Source organism: Argopecten irradians, chromosome 12 (genome assembly GCF_041381155.1).
Source record: "Argopecten irradians isolate NY chromosome 12, Ai_NY, whole genome shotgun sequence".
NCBI lineage: Eukaryota > Metazoa > Mollusca > Bivalvia > Pectinida > Pectinidae > Argopecten > Argopecten irradians.
Genome location: NC_091145.1, coordinates 38,716,755 through 38,740,941, shown reverse-complemented (window position 1 = coordinate 38,740,941; position 24,187 = coordinate 38,716,755). Strand labels below are relative to the sequence as shown.

Here is a 24,187-nt window from a genome sequence, read left to right as displayed (position 1 = left end):
TGACCATACATCAGTGATATTCCAGTTACCAGATACTGACCATACATCAGTGATATTCCAGTTACCAGATACTGACCATACATCAGTGATATTCCAGTTACCAGATACTGACCATACATCAGTGATATTCCAGTTACCAGATACTGACCATACATCAGTGATATTCCAGTTACCAGATACTGACCATACATCAGTGATATTCCAGTTACCAGATACTGACCATACATCAGTGATATTCCAGTTACCAGATACTTGGACAGTTACCAGATACTGACCATACATCAGTGATATTCCAGTTACCAGATACTGACCATACATCAGTGATATTCCAGTTACCAGATACTGACCATACATCAGTGATATTCCAGTTACCAGATACTGACCATACATCAGTGATATTCCAGTTACCAGATACTGACCATACATCAGTGATATTCCAGTTACCAGATACTGACCATACATCAGTGATATTCCAGTTACCAGATACTGACCATACATCAGTGATATTCCTCCACCTGTGGGACAGTTACCAGATACTGACCATACATCAGTGATATTCCAGTTACCAGATACTGACCATACATCGCTGATATTCCAGTTACCAGATACTGACCATACATCAGTGATATTCCTCCACCTGTGGGACAGTTACCAGATACTGACCATACATCAGTGTTATTCCTCCACCTGCTAAACTTTTAAATGACCATGACAATTAATATGACATTAAACAAGTCACTGATGATTTATATTGTACCTGTTTTAGATTTATCAGCATGTCCCGTAACGTTTGCTCCATCCTCTTCATCATCACCTTCCTCATCGCTGTCCTCTTCCTTCTTTACTTGTGGGTGCTGTATCATGGTAATGATGTGAATCAACTTCTCAAGCTTGCCACTTCTGTTTTGGACGAAAGGAGAGACTATCAGGAAAGTCTTCTAACAAACTCTACATACTTTTAAGAAAGACTGTTGGGAAGGTCGGGGCAAATATTATCAGGAAAGCTTTATTTTGGTTAGAAATACAGTTCAGATACTTCTTAAAAAGACCATTTCTAATGGGAGGGTCAGAATTACCGTAAAGCCAGCTTTTTTTGCGGGTCAAAATTTTCACAATTTCGACCAAAATCTAGTAAACCAAAATCTAGTAAATCAAAATCTAGTAAACCAAAATCTAGTAATCAAAATCTAGTAATCAAAATCTAGTAAACCAAAATCTAGTAAATCAAAATCTAGTAATCAAAATCTAGTAAATCAAAATCTAGTAAATCAAAATCTAGTAATCAAAATCTAGTAAATCAAAATCTAGTAATCAAAATCTAGTAAACCAAAATCTAGTAAATCAAAATCTAGTAATCAAAATCTAGTAAATCAAAATCTAGTAATCAAAATCTAGTAAACCAAAATCTAGTAAATCAAAATCTAGTAATCAAAATCTAGTAATCAAAATCTAGTAATCAAAATCTTAGTAAACCAAAATCTAGTAAATCAAAATCTAGTAATCAAAATCTAGTAAATCAAAATCTAGTAAATCAAAATCTAGTAATCAAAATCTAGTAAACCAAAATCTAGTAAATCAAAATCTAGTAATCAAAATCTAGTAAATCAAAATCTAGTAAATCAAAATCTAGTAAAATCAAAATCTAGTAAATCAAAATCTAGTAATCAAAATCTAGTAAACCAAAATCTAGTAAATCAAAAATCTAGTAATCAAAATCTAGTAAATCAAAATCTAGTAAATCAAAATCTAGTAAACCAAAATCTAGTAAAATCAAAATTTAGTAAACCAAAATCTAGTAAATCAAAATCTAGTAATCAAAATCTAGTAAATCAAAATCTAGTAAACCAAAATCTAGTAATCAAAATCTAGTAAACCAAAATCTAGTAAATCAAAATCTAGTAAATCAAAATCTAGTAAATCAAAATTTTGTGATTTAGCTTCAAGGATATATATAATTCAACCAATTATTAATATTTAATGGATCACAAATACGCCATCACTTCAAAAATATCACCCCTGTGAAGATAACCAGATATACAGTGCTGTGTTCTTGTTCTTTCACATACTTCTTAAACGATACATGTACCACCAGCTGTTGTTTTTACCAACTAATCACGATCATCTATAAATTCTGTACACAATACCACTATAGAACTACGTCATGTAACCCAGATTGGCACACATTTTTCTTATTTTTAAGCATCTATTTTTCAGATTGCAATATAATTCCAATTTTTGTATCAATCTTACAAATAGAGCCTATCATCTGTCTGTTGGTTTATGTTTGGAATTCTTTCTGCACGTGTTTCCATAAAAATAGCATCCTTGGATACAGGTCTGGAACGCACCTGCTATCAACCAGGTGCGGGTACCCAGATTGGCACACCCAGGTAAAAAACAGTGAGCATAGGAAATATCGGAATATTTCAAATATGATTTGACTTATATTGAAACTACAATACAAAAATCAACAATTAATGCCATTGAACACTTTTCTCCATATGTATTATTTGGATGATTTACGTGAAAATCAATGCAGTCATTACGCAGGTAAAATTTCATCTTTATGGTTATCACTTACCTTTCTTACATATTTTTTACGATAATATTTAAGCATATTTGCCCTTTTAAGCTTTGTGTGTGTTTTACTGTTAAATAAACATATAAATGGCATAAGGGAAGTAACTCTTGGATGTATAAGTGCTATTCGAGCGCACCTTTGTTTCATTTCGCATGCGCACATTATCGCAGATGAAAAATCTTCCATACTAGAAAATCAACATTTACTGAGGCTAAAACAGCTCTGAACTATGAAACTACCAAGTAACTGACAACTAAATTGATTAAATTTGTGTTCTAGACATAGTTTATACCATTTCCACACTTTTTAGAGCAGACTATTGAGCAAAAAGTGGAAAACTAGAGTCATCGCACGGGGCAATATTTACCGTAACACTTGATTTTAGGTATTTTCTTAAGTTTATAGCTGAACAAAATCCCTCCTAGCTATGGTCATGTGGAAATATCACCATTAAAGTATTTCATGATGATCAGGGAATAATTATAGCAACAGCTGAAAGAAAATTTCCAAAGTGAATTTAAAACGGAACAATATTATCAAAAAGTGTGCCATTTTGGGTAGCGTGCTCATTGTTATGTACTCACTTGTATAAATTCTGTACACAATACCACTATAGAACTAGCTGTACTCACTGGTATAAATTCTGTACACAATACCACTATGAACTAGCTGTACTCACTTGTATAAATTCTGTACACAATACCACTATAGAACTAGCTGTACTCACTTGTATAAATTCTGTACACAATACCACTATAGAACTAGCTGTACTCACTTGTATAAATTCTGTACACAATACCACTATAGAACTAGCTGTACTCACTTGTATAAATTCTGTACACAATACCACTATAGAACTAGCTGTACTCACTTGTATAAATTCTGTACACAATACTGCTATAGAACTAGCTGTACTCACTTGTATAAATTCTGTACACAATACCACTATAGAACTAGCTGTACTCACTGTATAAATTCTGTACACAATACCACTATAGAACTAGCTGTACTCACTTGTATAAATTCTGTACACAATACCACTATAGAACTAGCTGTACTCACTTGTATAAATTCTGTACACAATACCACTATAGAACTAGCTGTACTCACTGGTATAAATTCTGTACACAATACCACTATAGAACTAGCTGTACTCACTTGTACTTGTATAAATTACTGTACACATAAATACACTATAGAACTATTTGTACTCACTATTTGTATAAATTCTGTACACAATACCACTATAGAACTAGCTGTACTCACTTGTATAAATTCTGTACACAATACCACTATAGAACTAGCTGTACTCACTTGTATAAATTCTGTACACAATACCACTATAGAACTAGCTGTACTCACTTGTATAAATTCTGTACACAATACCACTATAGAACTAGCTGTACTCACTTGTATAAATTCTGTACACAATACCACTATAGAACTAGCTGTACTCACTTGTATAAATTCTGTACACAATACCACTATAGACTAACATATTTAGCTTACTCACTTGTATAAATTCTGTACACAATACCACTATAGAACTAGCTGTACTCACTTGTATAAATTCTGTACACAATACCACTATAGAACTAGCTGTACTCACTTGTATAAATTCTGTACACAATATCACTATAGAACTAGCTGTACTCACTTGTATAAATTCTGTACACAATACCACTATAGAACTAGCTGTACTCACTTGTATAAATTCTGTACACAATACCACTATAGAACTAGCTGTACTCACTTGTATAAATTCTGTACACAATACCACTATAGAACTAGCTGTACTCACTTGTATAAATTCTGTACTTTACCACTATAGAATACTTTATACTCACTTGTAAATATTCTGTACACAATACACATTACGAACTAGCTGTCTCATTGTCTTAATTCTGTACACAATACCACTATAGAACTAGCTGTACTCACTTGTATAAATTCTGTAACACAATACCACTATAGAACTAGCTGTACTCACTTGTATAAATTCTGTACACAATATCACTATAGAACTAGCTGTACTCACTTGTATAAATTCTGTACACAATACACTATAGAACTAGCTGTACTCACTGTATAAATTCTGTACACAATAACTATAGAACTAGCTGTACTCACTTGTATAAATTCTGTACACAATACACTATAGAACTATTTATACTCACTTGTATAAATTCTGTACACAATTCCACTATAGAACTAGCTGTACTCACTTGTATAAATTCTGTACACAATACCACTATAGAACTAGCTGTACTCACTTGTATAAATTCTGTACACAATACCACTATAGAACTAGCTGTATCACTTGTATAAATACCAATACCACTAGAAACTACTATGAACTAGTGTACTCACTTGTATAAATTCTGTACACAATACCACTATAGAACTAGCTGTACTCACTTGCACAGGTACTCCTCCTCCGTAGCGTCGGGATACATTTCCCGAAACAACACTTTGTCGGCCCGTAAGTTGTTGGAGTAGTTGTTGTACAACTTCTTAAATAAAGAAGCATCCAAATCCTGTAACGAATAGAAGAAACACCAAATAAATCTAAAAGTTCAATAAAATCTAAAAATTTGAATTCATTTGAGAAGAACTTGGTTATTTAATTATTTGAACCTTGTGATCAGCAAGAAAGATCAAGTTAACAATATTGAAAACACAAAAAAAGATTACAATATATTTCCAATCATTCTGTTAAATGAATCAACTGTAATGGTCCTGTGTATGATTCCAATTACCAATCAATTTCAAAACTTAGGGCTTGGTCTCCAATGTGCCAGAGACTAACTTGTTTAATCCTTTTTAGAATATAACTTCTGTTCACTTTTTTATGTGATGATGTTTGATCTACCACCAAGGAAAACTTTATATCTGATGTTACAGTGACTATATATAGCTAGTATGATGTGTAAATTGTCACCTTCATTTCTATGTGTAATGTTCCAGTGACTAGTACGATGTGTACATTGTCACCTTCATTTCTATGTGTGATGTTCTAGTGACTAGTACGGTGTGTACATTGTCACCTTCATTTCTATGTGTGATGTTCCAGTGACTAGTACGATGTGTACATTGTCACCTTCATTTCTATGTGTGATGTTCCAGTGACTAGTACGATGTGTACATTGTCACCTTCATTTCTATGTGTGATGTTCCAGTGACTAGTACGATGTGTACATTGTCACCTTCATTTCCATGTGTGATGTTCCAGTGACTAGTACGATGTGTACATTGTCACCTTCATTTCCATGTGTGATGTTCCAGTGACTAGTACGATGTGTACATTGTCACCTTCATTTCTATGTGTGATGTTCCAGTGACTAGTACGATGTGTACATTGTCACCTTCATTTCCATGTGTGATGTTCCAGTGACTAGTACGATGTGTACATTGTCACCTTCATTTCCATGTGTGATGTTCCAGTGACTAGTACGATGTGTACATTGTCACCTTCATTTCTATGTGTGATGTTCCAGTGACTAGTACGGTGTGTACATTGTCACCTTCATTTCTATGTGTGATGTTCCAGTGACTAGTACGATGTGTACATTGTCACCTTCATTTCTATGTGTGATGTTCCAGTGACTAGTACGATGTGTACATTGTCACCTTCATTTCTATGTGTGATGTTCCAGTGACTAGTACGATGTGTACATTGTCACCTTCATTTCTATGTGTGATGTTCCAGTGACTAGTACGATGTGTGCATTATCACCTTCATCGGGTAAATGACCAAGAAGCATAAGTACAGTCAGGTATAAAATGTACAAGTTGTCTTAATCATGAAAGGCAAAGATTGATGTTCAATATTGATTTCTGCATTATGGAATATACAACATGAAGCTATAGCATTGTAATGGCAGAAATTACCCAATCTTGTTACTCTTTTTCTGATGTAGTTCCTTTAATTTTGAAGACAAGTCTTATGCTGCGCGGTCATTTGTCTAGTTGTGAAAACTTCACTTGAGTGATTTGTAGCTTTTCTGCTTCTATAATCTGTAAGATCTCTTGGGAAGACATATGAGTAGAGCAACAATTGAGATGGCTGAAGGAGTACTAGATTAAGAGTAGCTGAGTGGATAAGATGTCCCTACATGTTACCACAAACCCTCTACCTCTGAGTTGCAAGTTTGAATCTCATGTGGGACAGCTGCCATGTACTGACTACTGGTTGGTGGTTTTTCTCGAGGTACTTACCTCTACCATTAAAGCTGCAATATCATTAAATGGCCCTGGACACACACCTGGACAAGTAGTATACTGTACTTACCAGGAGTTCCCCTATATTCACCGCCTCATCCCTGTGGACAGCTGGCTAGGTGGTCACACACCTGGACCAGTAGTATACTGTACTTACCAGGAGTTCCCTGATATTCACCGCCTCATCCCTGTGAACAGCTGGCTAGGTGGTCACACACCTGGACCAGTAGTATACTGTACTTACCAGGAGTTCCCTGATATTCATCGCCTGGTCCCTGTGAACAGCTGGCTAGGTGATCACACACCTGAACCAGTAGTATACTGTACTTACCAGGAGTTCCCCGATATTCATCGCCTGGTCCCTGTGGACAACTGGCTAAGTGGTCACACACCTTGACCAGTAGTATACTGTACTTACCAGGAGTTCCCCTATATTCACCGCCTCGTCCCTGTGGACAGCTGGCTAGGTGGTCACACACCTGGACCAGTAGTATACTGTACTTACCAGGAGTTCCCTGATATTCACCGCCTCAATCCTGTGGACAGCTGGCCAGGTGATCACACACCTGAACCAGTAGTATACTGTACTTACCAGGAGTTCCCCGATATTCATCGCCTGGTCCCTGTGGACAACTGGCTAGGTGGTCACACACCTGGACCAGTAGTATACTGTACTTACCAGGAGTTCCCTGATATTCACCGCCTCGTCCCTGTGGACAGCTGGCTAGGTGGTCACACACCTGGACCAGTAGTATACTGTACTTACCAGGAGTTCCCCTATATTCACCGCCTCATCCCTGTGAACAGCTGGCTAGGTGATCACACACCTGAACCAGTAGTATACTGTACTTACCAGGAGTTCCCCGATATTCACCGCCTCGTTCCTGTGGACAACTGGCTAAGTGGTCACACACCTGGACCAGTAGTATACTGTACTCACCAGGAGTTCCCTGATATTCATCGCCTTGTCCCTGTGGCCTGGACAGCTGGCTAGGTGGTCACACACCTGGACCAGTAGTATACTGTACTTACCAGGAGTTCCCTGATATTCACCGCCTGGTCCCTGTGGACAGCTGGCTAGGTGGTCACACACCAGGACAAGTAGTATACTATACTTACCAGGAGTTCCCCGATATTCATCGCCTGGTCCCTGTGGACAACTGGCTAGGTGGTCACACACCAGGACAAGTAGTATACTATACTTACCAGGAGTTCCCTGATATTCACCGCCTCGTCCCTGTGGACCACTGGCTAGGTGGTCACACACCAGGACAAGTAGTATACTATACTTATCAGGAGTTCCCCTATATTCACCGCCTCGTCCCTGTGGACAGCTGGCTAGGTGGTCACACACCTGGACCAGTAGTATACTGTACTTACCAGGAGTTCCCTGATATTCACCGCCTCGTCCCTGTGGACAGCTGGCTAGGTGGTCACACACCTGGACCAGTAGTATACTGTACTTACCAGGAGTTCCCTGATATTCACCGCCTCGTCCCTGTGGACAGCTGGCTAGGTGGTCACACACCTGGACCAGTAGTATACTGTACTTACCAGGAGTTCCCTGATATTCACCGCCTCGTCCCTGTGGACAGCTGGCTAGGTGGTCACACACCTGGACCAGTAGTATACTGTACTTACCAGGAGTTCCCTGATATTCACCGCCTCAATCCTGTGGACAGCTGGCTAGGTGGTCACACACCTGGACCAGTAGTATACTGTACTTACCAGGAGTTCCCTGATATTCACCGCCTCGTCCCTGTGGCCCGGACAGCTGGCTAGGTGGTCACACACCTGGACCAGTAGTATACTGTACTTGGATTTAATCTCCTTATAAAAGCGATCCAGGTGAAATATACGACGAATCTGTTGTTTGTGTTTCACATCCACAACTGTCAAACTCTGCCTCGTAAAAACATTTACATTAACTGTCAAACACTGCCACAAAAAGACATTTACATTAACTGTCAAACTCTGCCACAAAAAGACATTTACATTAACTGTCAAACTCTGCCACAAAAAGACATTTACGTTAACTGTCAAACTCTGCCACATAAAGACATTTACGTTAACTGTCAAACTCTGCGACGAAAAGACATTTACATTAACTGATTAAGGATGTTGTTATCTTACTGTTAAGGAAACTCACTTACATTTTATTTATCATTACATTCAAATCCTGTTCATAAACGATACCAAAGGGAAATAGCTAAAATGTTGTTTATAGACAGGTGTCCTTTATAATGTAGAAAATTGCACTAGATGGGATTGGTGTCTGTCGTTTATAGACAGGTGGCCTTTATAATGTAGAAAATTAATTGCACTAGATGGGATTGGTGTCTGTCGTTTATAGACAGGTGTCCTTTCTAATGTAGAAAATTGCACTAGATGGGATTGGTGTCTGTCGTTTATAGACAGGTGTCCTTTATAATGTAGAAAATTGCACTAGATGGGATTGGTGTCTGTCGTTTATAGACAGGTGTCCTTTATAATGTAGAAAATTGCACTAGATGGGATTGGTGTCTGTCGTTTATAGACAGGTGTCCTTTATAATGTAGAAAATTGCACTAGATGGGATTGGTGTCTGTCGTTTATAGACAGGTGACCTTTATAATGTAGAAAATTGCACTAGATGGGATTGGTGTCTGTCGTTTATAGACAGGTGTCCTTTATAATGTAGAAAATTGCACTAGATGGGATTGGTGTCTGTCGTTTATAGACAGGTGACCATTATATAAAGGTCAATTATATAGTAATTAAATAACATCAAATGGGGCTGATGAGTCTGTCCTTTATAGAAAAGTGTCTCTTACATAGAGGTTTCCACTTATTTAATTTCATCATTATGTTATGATTCATAACTAACCAATTTCACATTTACCTTAGATCTATTTTTAACTGGCATTTTAATTATCTTTATTATTGACTTACTTGTTTCTTGACAAGTCCTAACTTGATCAGATTTTTGGTGTGATAGAATATGGTCTTGGGAGCCATATTAAAGATCTGGAGACTGAGTGGACCTACAGACATACAGCCATTATACCGCGACCTGTCAGAGATAAAAAATATACAGCCTTTATACCGCGACCTGTCAGAGATAAAAATATACAGACATTATACTGTGACCTGTCAGAGATAAAAATATACAGACATTATACCGTGACCTGTCAGAGATAAAATATACAAACATTATACTGTGACCTGTCAGAGATAAAATATACAGACATTATACCGTGACCTGTCGGAGATAAAATATACAAACATTATACTGTGACCTATCAGAGATAAAATATACAGACATTATACCGTGACCTGTCGGAGAGTAAAATATACAGACATTATACTGTGACCTGTCAGAGATAAAATATACAGACATTATACCGTGACCTGTAAGAGATAAAAATAACAGACATTATACTGTGGCCTGTCAGAGATAAAAATATAATAATTATACTGCGACCTGTCACTATAAAACAGATATAACTATAAAAAATAACATTACAAACAGAGGTGTATAATATCTGATCTTTCATTAATAATATAAAGCCAAAATTTTGGAAAATCCTCAGATGAGAAATGAGTTGGCTAATGAAGTGTTATTACCTTCCGATTCTCTCTAGGATACAGTAGGCGTTAGGTAAGCTGGACCACTTATGTGTAGGATCATACAACTGTCCACAGATGACATTCTCACGGATCTCCTGAGACGCTACTATCACCAGTTTCTCACCCCATCTGTGAATAATTCAAAAGTTTTCTTTGTATTCATACTAAATTGGACTTTCTGACTGGCAGATACTTTTTTTCATAACCCTATGAAGAAAAATCTGAGAATGGCACAAAAACGTGACATTATCACAATAGTGATATCAACATTGCACATTGATGTGGAAGAATAATCCCTTGGGAAATCAATGGAATCGTTTAAATTCATTATATTTTCATCAAGTAGTCTGAAATATGAATTACAAGCATCTATGTCACCATTTTCTTTTATTTCATCAAGTTATGAAATAATTATAATACACAGCTTCTGCGTTTGCAAACAAAATTTCTTTCATAAAAAAATAAAAGACACCATTTTATCACAAATCTGACAGCCAATACTAAATTGTTACCAAATCTTAAATGGTAAGGAATTCTGAGAAAAAGAACCCATTAAATGTAAGATAAATTTAACATCATAAGACACTATCTATATGAAATACTTGTAATTATCTCCCTTTAGGAGACAACATACTAACATATTTTTTGCCTCCTCCAATGTCACGGCTGGTTGATCTCCGTTCGCTATCACACGGGACGTGACTTTTTTACGAGTACTGTAAGTGGAACATGAGCCACACACACCATCTTGATTGATGATGTTAATAGGATAAAGATCTTCTGGTACTTCGTCCTGTCAACACAGATGGTAAAACGGTGTAACAATACTTATTTAGCCATAGTTTTTATCATTTTAGCAACGTCTTTGACGCGCTAATTCATGTACAGCGCTAAATTTTGTAAAAGGTTATTTCTGGTATTGAACCATCGAAATGAATTTCACATTTGCGCTGAAATTTCACAGTGCAAATTAAAACTAAGTATTTTCTGTGTATGATGTACATAGCCATTATATACAGAGTGATGGTACATCACTGTGCTGACATGTTCAAGATTTTGTTTACACCGAAATAATTTGTTTACGATAATAAAACTTAATGTACTGTCCTTAACAGTAATCCAGTTACATCTACTGTATAACAAGAAATATTGGTGGGTACTTTCTTTCATGGTTTCGAGCATTCAGATCATTAGATATGTAGAAACATTGGTGGTTAGCAGATGTTATACAGTACTGTAATATAAATACCAATTCCTACTTTCTTTTATTTTAGTTGTAGTCCGTGATCTCATTTGGCTCAATCTGACAATAATTTGAGGATATCAAACAGACATTATTGTAATGGTTATAGGACTAGTTACCAGTTCTATCAATCGTCCCGAGTCTGGGTCGAAGGAGTCCAAGCTGTTGTAGATCACCAGTGGTGGTCTAGGATCAGGGATTTCATAGTACTCCAGGTCCCGTAGGCGTACAAGGCACCGCCATAGGTAACACTTGGCCTTGTCTGTCAACTTGATGGAAAAGTTCTGTCTCCCAGACAGGCGCACCCATAGAGATTCAACACTTATACCTAAATATCAAAACCATTTTATCTTTTAAACAAAACACAACTCTAACATTTAACATTACAGTGGTTCCTCGATAATCCCAACATTTGCGTTCATGACCCAATCTATACAGATTACTAGTTTTCCAGGCTGGCAGATTCAGTTTAATCAAATACATGTACATTTTGCAAAATTTCCATCTGGATTGTGTTACCATATTTTTACTCGGAAAAATGGTTCAGAATTGAACTACTGCATCATAATTATCAAGAAGTTCATGATGGATTTTACACAGCTGGTTTTTGTGTCTGTGTACCTGAGGATGGACATGGCCAAGAGGCAGACAATTTGTAAGAGACATTCAATGTACTGTATCAATTAGATGTTCTCCCACTAATATTTATCTGCCTGAACTTGTTTTGAAATGGAAATTTACAAAATTCAATTTACGAATTCATTTCACCCAATATAAACAACAATAACTATGGACTGTGTACCCACAGATATTTTAATATCTCGTTTGCACACACTTATTATTATGAAAAAAAAATTTCCTAGCACAATGAACATATGGAATCAATTAGATGAACACATTATTAACTCACGGTCTATATCAATATTTAACATGGGCCTTAACAATCATCTGACTATTGGCACACTATACAACATGTACACCTCAAAGAATGTAGTAGTGGCAAACAATTAAGGCAATACAAAAGAACTCTTTTTTATAGAACAGGTTCAGGTTCCAATATATTGGATCTTGGATGAAGGTCAAGATCATTCACTTGAACAAACTTGGTAGCCATTCGTCAAGCATGTCACAGGCCCAATATCAGGTCTCTAGGCCTCTTAGATATTCATATGTTCTTTAAAGATTTTAGCCTATATGACTACTGTGACCTTAAATGAAGGTCAAGGTCATTCATTTGAACAAACTTGGTAGCCAATCGTCAAGCATGTCACAGGCCCAATATCAGGTCTCTAGGCCTCTTAGTTATTCATAAGAAGTCTTTCAAAGAGTTAAGCCTATTTGACCCCTGTGACCTTGAATGAAGGTCAAGGTAAATCACTTGAACAAACTTCGGCATGGTAGCCCTTCATCCCAGCATGTCACAGGCACATTATCAGGTCTCTAAGCCTCTTAGTAATTCACAAGAAGTCATTTCAAGATTTTAGCCTATTTGACCCCTATGATCTTTAGTGAATGTCATAACATAATACTTTCATTGTAACTCTTCATATTTTGGAGGAATAAAGAAATGAATGAATGAATGAATGAATGAATGAATGAATGAATGAATGAATGAATGAATGAATGAATGAATGAATGAATGAATGAATGAATGAATGAATGAATGAATGAATGAATGAATGAATGAATGAATGAATGAATGAATGAATGTTGATTTATATTATGTATCACAGAGTTTGGTAAGTGTTCTGTGATATACAGGTAATGTACATGTAGAGTGAAGCTCACTCACTCTACTTGTAAGATGAGCTATAAATAGATTTTACCTGTGTGTATGAAGTATGTATGGTCATGTGATTTCTGTCTTTGTGAATATCACATGTTCTATCCATGTCCTGTGCACATGTAGAGTAAAGTCAGTCCAGTGTTTGACTTTGACCTGTCACCTACGTCACCTGTTGTTTTATTGGTTGACATATTTTTGGAGGGAAAGCCTTTGTGTAAAATTAGACAGTAGCTTGGGATCTGGGGAAGGAGTAACATATCCCCTTTTTGGAGATACATCATATGTATGCCTATTAGCTACAACCCCAAACGTAAGTCCAGTACTTTTTATATTATCTTTTTATATATATCATTTTGGTATCTAAAGTATTGTAATTAAGAAATGTAGATGGATTCAATTAATTATTGAGAAAGTATATACATTTTTAATAGAGTGCAACTAGAATTAGATTGTAACTTACATTTGTCATATCTCTAAATCCGGTACGAAATTAGTAACTGTGTTACTGTTGTATGTATTTTAAAAAGTATTGGTGTATGGTTTTATACTTGTTACTGATTGATTTATTTATAAATATTTCAAATGAACCATGTAGATGTCCAGTGTTTTGCTGTAAAACATCCTAGAGTGATTAGTGACCCTTTACCCATAGCTGAGGTAAGCTACATATATATTATAGTCAGAAATGCTTTGTATATCGATCCGATAAAGTAAGATATTATTGAATTTGCTATGCTATGTAACTCAGTGTAATTGGTACATTTATGTGTATCGGAATAATATCTATTTTCTATATTGTGCTAGTTTTATTGGTGTTAAGTGTGCAAGTGGATTATTTCCCCTTGTTCATAACAAGTGGGTTACTTCCCCTTGTTACCTGACAAGCAGATTACCTCCCCCTGTGTGTATTGTGCTCATTATGTATTACTATAAGATATATGTTAGCATTTTTATTATAGAGTATAGGGTCAATGTTTCTCTTTATCATGCTAATGTATGGTTGTAATGTAATGGAAACTACATTTATTACGGATAGGAAGTTAGAGTTTTACTAATGTATTTGCATAACATATAACTGATATATCAATAGGGATAATTAGTCTAGTGTACACGTTTAGTACTGTATGTTTGTTAGGGTAGCAATCCTAATGTACTTTTATATATTTCAGGGTCAATAAATACATCTATTAAGTTCTTTATATTGAACCATGTCAACTGATCCACCATGTATACAGAGCTACATAGATGTCTGAATAAATGACCAATGAAACTGACATACAGAGCTACATAGATGTCTGAATAAATGTCCAGTGAAACTGACATACAGAGCTACATAGATGTCTGAATAAATGTCCAGTGAAACTGACATACAGAGCTACATAGATGTCTGAATAAATGTCCAGTGAAACTGACATACAGAGCTACATAGATGTCTGAATAAATGTCCAGTGAAACTGACATACAGAGCTACATAGATGTCTGAATAAATGTCCAGTGAAACTGACCTGGTTGTCTACGTGTTCTGTATTACAAGACCATATTAGGCAACCCGGTTACATGTATAATAATAATAAGGGCGCAGTCCTTCATGCCCAATTGGTGCACGAAATGCAAAGCACTTCTAAGGTAACGTGTACATGAAAATATAAGAAACAAGAGGCCCAGAGGGCCTGTATCGCTCACCTGGTTTGTAATGCCAAGTTATGTTCTGAATACAGGTTCATTGTTCAGCGTTTTAAATGAAATGTCGACGGACGGACGACGGATGCCGTGCCATGACATAAGCTCACTGGCCCGAACCTTCGGGCCAGGTGAGCTAAAAACCCAATCATTTGATTCTACCGCAGCTTTAGTTTGTAAAAAGTCCTATCAGTGTTAATGTGATGCTTTGAAGTCAACTCATTATATAATCAAGCGATTCAAACGCTTTTATGATCCGATGAATGTAATCTTCATCCGGCAGAAGCTCAGTGCTTTTTGCTCTCTATTTGGAAGCGTTCAAGTGATAGACCCCCTTCCAATATAATCAGCTGACCAAAAAAGGAATATCTGTTACGGAAATAAAAAATTTCCTCCTTCTCTTATGTGGATTTCCTTCTCAAATGGAGGTTTTGGGACAAGGATAGAGTGTGAATATATAAATAAAAAATAAACAGAAAATTTGGCTCTGTTATTTCCATAAATTGAACTTTTTAACAGTGCATAATTAATTATATAATTATATAATGCTTACTGAAACATCTGGCTGCGACCTTTAAGGCCTTGCCTTCAGTCATATCATAATTCATATGCAATGAAATGTGTTGAATTGAATTAATGGCTGCGAAAGAAAGTTGGTTTATTACATTTATTACTTAAGTATTGTTTCCTACCATCTAAACCTTCCAAAGCAATTTCTTCTTTAATTGCTCCCAGAAAGTCTGTATCCATCTTGCAATCTTGCGCCACTGATCATCAATTAAGTGTCTGAAAATTCAAGATTTCATTAACTTAGATATTATTACCATACAGTAAAACTGATTCAGCTACATGTACCTAGTCACCAGTGATTGACCCTGTCCAATTCGGCTATATTAAGACATTTAAATTTACTTTTAGACGAAAAGGAAATGGTGGCGACATTAAACGTTATGTAGATATCAATTATTCCTCAAAACTCGCATATAAAACAAAAGGAGATTTACATTATTTTCAAAGAAGTGCTACATAATTTTTCTGATGTAAGTACTTCTCCTGTTATGAAATGTAGCTTAGATCTACGTTTATCTATATGAATATGACAATGTATTTGTATATATCGATTGGATATTGATACATACAATCATACATATACTCCTATTACAGATATCCTCATTCCAGTAGGTTTGTAATTCTGACAAACAGACAGTAACCCAGTCGCTAATATTATCCTATGCAACTTTCAAGTGATCAGGTGATTGAGATTATTTGTAGATGCCTTAGGCCTATCTACAGGAACAATGAAATGTTCACAATACAGTAAATTAAACAATCTGATCTGATTACTGATGTTCTGTTTATGTATTCATCAAATGAATGCAATATTGCAGTGTATAAAGCCGTCGATAGCCTACCAGAAACTTGCTGTATTCTCTGAAAGTTTCACATGTCAATGTTTTCATGTGTGGCGCCATTTTGTGTCGTTCGATTAACCTCTAAAACTTTCACGAAGATGAACAAATCCGATGAGTTCCGGATGAGTACTCGACAAAGGAGTTCGAAGCTCATCATGGGCAGGACTTACATACTCGGCGTTATTTTTAATATAAAATAATCCCTAAAATATTTTCTTTTAATTTTGCTGGAAATCTTATTGAACCAGACATAAATTTTCATTAAAACAACGACTAAACTGTATAACTTTATATATATCTAGGATACTCTATTAGTCTTTTAAACTCTTTTTAGGTCAACTGACACATAAACAATCTTACAGTAAGTGTTGCAAGGAACCTAACATTTTTCCTAATCTATGGCCAGTTATTATAGTTTAGCTATGCTACAGTATACGCACATTGTATCATTGTATGAAGTTTGAACAAATTCTGTCTCAAGTTATTGTCCGACGAAAATTTGTGAAACAAACTATTTTTAGTTACAGGGACCTTTTGACCCCAAATTCAATCCCAAGTTATGTTTTATGGGCAATATTAAATGCTCCATATTAAATAGTCAACTATTTTTTTTATTCAAAACTTTTTGTTGTTACATTAATCAACATGTTGTCATGATGTTTTCATTAATATATAAGCAGTCACTATACATATACACTCACATCCAAAAATCAATTTCTATTACAGTTTGCACATATCAACTTTTAACGAGGTCTCTTCCATATTGTGAATATAATCAAATATCATCAAAGAATTTAGATACAAAATTCCATTTTTGGCTTATTTTTTCTCTTTTCTTTACTGGATACGAATTCAAGTCGAAATCCTCATTTTTTTTTTGTAGAAAAATAGGTACGTTTTCCAATCTTCAACTGAAGGGATTTTTTTATTTCAATTTACAATGATATATATAATATTTCAATGATGAAATTAAAAAAAAATCAATTGGTCCTCAAAACAATTGTCTACAATGCCAAAGACCATTATAGTCGGGTCTCTATATAACTCTATATCATATTTTTTCTTAAGTTAAAACATAAAGGATGACCATATTGACTGTGAATGGCAACATTCCCAAAATAAGTGCATTTGTGTTTCTCTACAATCTTAACAAAAAGTACACATTTCTGTGTTTCGCTCAGTTTAAATTGCATTAGTTTAGTGTTGGTATATATTATTTTATGGAGAAATTTGAATTGAAAGTTCTGGAGTTTTGTGTCATCTGCGACATTCTGAGGTATGAGAAAAATGTTCTGCCAAACTTCTTCGGGAATGTTGACATTCAAAGTTTCTTGCCATGAATTTTGAATCTTATACGGAGGTTCAAGTATAAATTTTAACAAATGATAATAAAAATACTTTGTAAATTTATCATACTTTTTTTTTTAAATATTTCATAAATATGTTTTGTTTTGACTCATTTTCAGGATTCTGTTGAAGCACTATATTCTTCCATTGCATTGGTATTGAATTGATTACTCCATAGAACTCAATAAAATTAGTTTTCAAATCATATTTTTCACATTATTGTTCAAAAGTTAAGAAAACAGTATTTTCTACTAAATCCTTAATGAAAAAAAATCGTTTTTCACACCAACGTTTGTTAATAAAATTTTTGTTATCAATCTTAATAGAATTGTTTAACCATAATGGTTGTGATGCAACCATGGCTGGGGTTGTGGGGGATCATCACCATTTAACTCTGCCCATGTCATAAATATTTCTTTCCAAAACTGATTTACATATTCACTTACTTCTAAAATCCCTTCTTTTTTTAGTCCGAATGCCTTGTCTCCTCCAAATGATTCAATACTATCTAAAATTAATGTCTTCCACGGAGAACAGTTCAATGGGTCTAACATTTTTTTAATTCGGCACATTTTCAAAGCATGACAAAAGGTTGAAACATGAGGTACACGTATGCCCCCATCATTAAAATCGCCATACATGACTTTACGTTTAACTTTATTTAACTTGCCATCCCAAATAAATTTTAAAAAAAAACAACAATTCTGTAATTCTTGCACAACATCTGAAGGAGGGTCCGGTAAGACTGTCAAAGATTGGATAAAAATGGGCAAAGCTAAACTTTTTTATAACAGTTACTTTTCCAATGTATGTAATATTTCTAAAAGACCAATCATTTAAAAGCCTCTTAACAGAACTAAGCTTCTCTAAAAAATTGTCATGGAATATATTTTCTAATTGAAGATTGTACGAAATTCCAAGCAATTTAAATTTTCCTTGGTGATTCCACCTTAAGTTTCTTTCCGGAAGTATTTCCTCTCCACAACCCCTTTTCGCCCCAATCCATATTGCTTGGGTTTTTTCAATATTTATCTAATCTAAAGTTAGAATGCTTGTTTGAATGTTTGAAATGGTGTAAATGGAATGTTTTGAAACTGAAAATATCTACATCATGAAGCTAGAATAACCATTTACTCGAAAAACTCAAATTGTAGATCTAACGTATACGTATATGTGATGTATAGATGTATAGTACTAGGCTTACCTTGTGTAGCCGCGGACTACTGTGACATCACAAGACCACGTGACCGCCTAGCTCATTATCTCTGAACCACAGGAACAGTAGTATACTGTACTTACGGTTGTCAAGCGACCATTTGTGCAGCTATTTTCCATTCGTGGATTCGTTACTGCAGATGACAATGAAAACGCTGCAAAGCAAGTGCCGCTGGTATTTGTTTTGATGACACGCCGACAAACATCCCACTATGTGAAGGTAACTCGTAGTTAGGGAAATACGTGATGGAATACAATTAATGAAAATATGATACGTTTCCTTATCTAAATGAAGAAAAACCAAACACATGCTGTCTTTCTTAAATGAAGACATTTACAAACTACAAAATGTAAAGTTAATTATTATTGCATGTTTTAGGTGTTCGAAGCACTGCTCGATCTACTCCCGCGACGAGCTGCAGTCCAAACGCTGGTAGCAGATTTCGAGAAGGCCACGTGGGCTGCCGCCAGAGTCACCATTACTGGAGTTGTCATCAGAGGATGCAACTTCCATTGGAATCAAGCCATTTGGAGAAAAGTCCAGGAAGTTGGCCTTCAGGTATGAAATGGAGGAGTACAACTTCCCAGTCGAGCAAACATGATACTATAATTATGTAAAATATGTCCGTTTGATATCACCAGATCGATAACCAAACATGATTTTAACGTGCCCATCGAATATTGAAATCAAAGAAAGTTATGCAAAATTTTAAATAATGAAAAATCCATAAGAAGTATAATATTAAAAGTGTTTAATGTTTTTGCAAATATGTTGTGAAATAAAATTTACTATATTATAAACTAATTTCAGGAGGAATACATGCAGAAAACGGATGTGTACACGACCATAAGACGTGTCATGGCACTCACATTTGTTCCTTCCGATGAAGTGGAGAACTGCTTCAACATGATACGTGTCCCAGAGGGAGGGAACGAGAAAATGGAACAACTATGTAGATACGTTGATAGGTAATACAGTATTTCTATCTAACATATTTTTTAATCATTTACATTACCGCCATCTATATGCTGATTAAGATACCAAAGACAAAATTTACATAATTTCTTAATGATCAAATTGTAATTATTATTGCTCTTACGTTTATTGCAAAAACAAGCTTACTGTAAAGGTTAGTACTAGCGAATGATGTTTGAATTGATATACTTTTTAGGTCACCTGAGACGAAGTCTCAAGTGACCTATTCTAATCGCCTTTTGTCCGTCGTCGTGCGTCGTGCGTCGTGCGTCGTCTGTCCGTAAACAATTTACATTTTCGACTTCTTCTCCAAAACTACTGAAGCAATTTCAATGAAATTTTGCACAAACCTTCTAAGGCATAAGGCCAATCAAAATTGTGAATTATATGGTCCCCACCCCCCAGGGGGCTGCGGGAGGGGCCAAAAGGGGTAAAATTGAGTAAAATTTCAAAAATCTTCTTCTCTACTCACAGATGTGGTAGAATCAAATACTCTTCATAGATAGAAAGGTCTTAAGGTCCTTTACAAAAATTGTGAATTATATGACCCTGGGGTCTCTAGTTTCCCCCTGGGGAGGGGGTTAAGTTTACTATAGTTTATATAGGGAAAACACATTTTTGAGCATTATTTGGTCATTTGTAATAGGAAATGAGTCAAATGTCGTCAGAATTGTCAGTATGAGATGGTCAACAAATCCTATTTTCAAATTTTCTATGACTGATCCCCAGGGGCCTTAGGGGCGGGGTCAAAAGGGGTTAAATAGGCTAAAACTTCAAAAATCTTCTTCTGAAATTCTGGAAATGGTAGAATCAAATTCTTTTCATAGATTGAAAGGTCTTAACGTCCTTTACAAAAATTGTTAATTATATGACCTTGGAGTCTCTAGTTTCCCCCTGGGGAGGGGGTTAAGTTTACTATAGTTTATATAGGGAAAACACATTTTTGAGCATTATTTGGTCATTTGTAATAGGAAATGAGTCAAATTTTGTCAGAATTGTCAGTATGAAATGGCCAACAAATCCTATTTTCAAATTTTCTATGACTGATCCCCAGGGGCCTTAGGGGCGGGGTCAAAAGGGGTTAAATAGGCTAAAACTTCAAAAATCTTCTTCTGAAATTCAGGAAATGGTAGAATCAAATTCTTTTCATAGATAGAAAGGTCTTAAGGTCCTTTACAAAAATTGTGAATTATATGACCCTGGGGTCTCACGTTTCCCCCTGGGGAGGGGGTAAAGTTTACTATAGTTTATATAAGGAAAACACATTTATGAACATTTTTTGCTCAATTTTCATTGGAAACGAGTCAAACTAGGTTAGAATTATTAGTCTGAGATAGCATTTTAACATCATATCCATATTGGTCCAGGCCGGCCCCCTGGGGGCAGAGGGGCGGGGCCAAAAAGTGTCAAATAGGCTAAAACTTCAAAAATATTCTTCTAAAATTCTGGAAATGGTAGAATCAAATACACTTTATAGATGAAAAGGTCTTAAAGTGTGTTTTATAAAAAATGTGAATTATATGACCCTGGGGTCTCATGTTTCCCCTTCGGAAGGGGGTCAAGTTTACTATAGTTTATATAAGAAAAACACATTAATGAGCATTTTTTGCTCAAGTTTCATGGGAAATGACTCAAACTTGGTTAGAATTATTAGCCTGAGATAGCCTTTTAATATCATATCAATATTGGTCCTGGCCGACCCCCTGGGGGTAGAGGGGTGGGGCTAAAAATGGGTCAAATAGGCTAAAACTTCAAAAATATTCTTCTAAAATTCTGGAAATAGTAGAATCAAATAATTATAGATGGAAAGGTCTTAAGGTGTTTTATAAAAATTGTGAATTATATGACCCTGGGGTCTCATGTTTCCCCTTGGGGAGGGGGTCAAGTTTACTATAGTTTATATAGGAAAAACACATTAATGAGCATTTTTTGATCAATTTTCATAGGAAATGAGTCAAACTTGGTTAGAATTATTAGATATAGCATTTTAACATCCATATCAGTCCTCGATGACCCCCTGGGGGACCAGAGGGGCAGGACCAAACAGGGTCAAAATGATTAAAATTTAAAAAATACTTCTAAGTTCACAGGTTTGATGGAAGCAAATACTCTTCATAGTCTAAAAAGTCAAATTATAAATCACTGACCAACTTCAAGGCCCAGCATATAGTGTTTATATGTCTTTAATTTGTTTCATTATTTGTTTCATTATATATTCTAACTCAGGTGACCGTTAAGGCCCATGGGCCTCTTGTTTTACATTCTAGGAACTGGATACACAGTCAGACATTTCCTATCTAATCTTGGAATGTATTTGGAGTGTCCACTCGGACAAATAATGATTGTGAAGGGTGGCACCGCCAACTGAGCCACGCAGCACTTGGTGCCCTTGCTGGATGAAGAGGCGAAGAAGCGGCCGCTTCAAAAACAAATGGTGGAGGAGGGCGCCCTAACCAGGCTACAAAAGTCGGCCATACGGCAGTTCCAGGGGAAGATCTTCCGCCTATGGAGCAAGTATGAGGCCGAGATAATTACATGCTTGGAGTTGCTCAATAACATTAAAAAAATAATCTTTTTAACTCATCTCTAAATCATCTCCTGGTCATATTTTCATCAACGTCACCTTTTTTCGCGCACCATTTAAATGGTGTTTCGCAGATGTTTAGGGTAATCCTTGTTTCCTGATGAATAACGGTTATATTTCATTAAATGTGGTGGAAAATGTTATATTTTCCATGTGCAAATCCATGATTGCGAAAAAAAATATCAAAGTTTCCATTTCAGGAGAAGAAATTTAACTGTTATTCACCAATAAACTAGGAGTATTCTATTCGTTACATTTTATGTGTCTGCTCTCGGTCTAGACGAGGTCAACTGACACCAGTACATGTATTTCAATCAGTCTCAATTTCACCTCCGTATGAATTAAGTTCCGCACATAACATAAGCTACGTAATCTAATTCAATACATTTATGCTCCAACAATTTCAAATGAAAAAAAGAAAGATGCGCACAATAATACTTTTTTTCAATATTGCAAAAAAGTATTCCCACCGAAACGATATATTTTCACTGTAAATCACAGTGTATGAACGGAAGTGTATAATATTTTTTAAATTTCGTAGTTGCGAGTCTGTATAGCGGTACTCGGTCACTTGCTAAGACAAATGAAACAACGGGTAGTGGGTATTTGTTGCCAATTTTATTTATTCTATACGATTTTGCTGTAATCTAAAGTTATAAACGGCGCCATGGATAGCAATTTGAACTACTAGTGACTAATGAAGTTTTGAGTGTTAACCAGCATTAACATTTCAGACACTTTTCGTGAGTTGATCTGCTGTTCCATCACCGAAGAATTGAGACACCCGCCTAATATTTTGCACTCTTTTAAGGTATTCTGTCTGGCTTTCATCATTTCAAGCACCATCACATGTTTATAAATGAATCCAACAATATAAAACACATAACTACATATTAATGGACACAATATCTTTGACTTAATCGTATTTTTAAGTTGTAGGATGATCAGTTAAAATTGTATAGTCACTTGCATTGTTTTGAAACTGCGATGTATAGTTGCCTGCGAGGACACTAGTATAGTCGCTTGTTATAAAGAGGTAATATATTCCGAGGACGTCTATAATGTTAAACATATTTGTAGTTACGAATAATACAGATATTTGGTGTTTTACTGACCCGTATACCATGCCTGTTTTCATTTATCCCGCTTCGATACTCACAAGTGACTATACAAAAAGCAACTAATGATTATACTATACACTTCCGTTCATACACTATGTAAATGCTGTGTTCTAATTGGTCGATATTATTATTATTATCTTTATTTTCTCCAAAATGAAGAGTATATAATGATAATATATGAAAATACATATGGTAACAGCATGAAATAATATGTACAAAATTAGAGAGAGAGAGAATAGGGGGGATATAAACAACATAATTATTATAAATCAGAGAATGAGAGAAGAGGGCACAATTCTCTCGGATAATTCTATATCAAAATATTTTCAATATATAGTCGATATAGAGTAATTTATCAAAAGTGATATCTTATTTAAACGCAAAAAGTGGTATTTTGTGTGCAAATATTAAT

The 24,187-nt window shown here is 35.5% G+C and overlaps 2 protein-coding genes across 2 annotated transcripts in view; one reads left to right on the top strand and one right to left on the bottom strand.

Annotated features, from left to right (window-relative positions):
- LOC138305092 (general transcription factor 3C polypeptide 1-like) overlaps positions 1 to 16,347 on the bottom strand; it is a 53,758-nt gene extending 37,411 nt beyond the window's left edge. The window contains exons 1-9 of the mRNA XM_069245492.1: positions 16,260 to 16,347; positions 15,813 to 15,906; positions 11,774 to 11,982; positions 11,050 to 11,204; positions 10,409 to 10,540; positions 9,734 to 9,854; positions 8,531 to 8,704; positions 5,000 to 5,118; positions 758 to 900 (exon numbers count right to left, since the gene is read on the bottom strand). Coding sequence (XP_069101593.1) covers positions 758 to 900; positions 5,000 to 5,118; positions 8,531 to 8,704; positions 9,734 to 9,854; positions 10,409 to 10,540; positions 11,050 to 11,204; positions 11,774 to 11,982; positions 15,813 to 15,870 — 1,111 coding nt within the window. The 5' untranslated portion in view covers positions 15,871 to 15,906; positions 16,260 to 16,347. The remainder of the gene's footprint in view (positions 1 to 757; positions 901 to 4,999; positions 5,119 to 8,530; positions 8,705 to 9,733; positions 9,855 to 10,408; positions 10,541 to 11,049; positions 11,205 to 11,773; positions 11,983 to 15,812; positions 15,907 to 16,259) is intronic.
- Positions 16,348 to 18,644: 2,297 nt separating this feature from the next.
- LOC138305091 (uncharacterized) lies at positions 18,645 to 22,668 on the top strand. The gene is made up of 4 exons (XM_069245491.1): positions 18,645 to 18,686; positions 19,474 to 19,653; positions 19,906 to 20,063; positions 22,338 to 22,668. Exons 1-4 carry the CDS (start codon positions 18,645 to 18,647, stop codon positions 22,369 to 22,371), a joined length of 414 nt encoding a protein of 137 aa, XP_069101592.1. The 3' UTR covers positions 22,372 to 22,668.
- Positions 22,669 to 24,187: the final 1,519 nt, after the last annotated feature.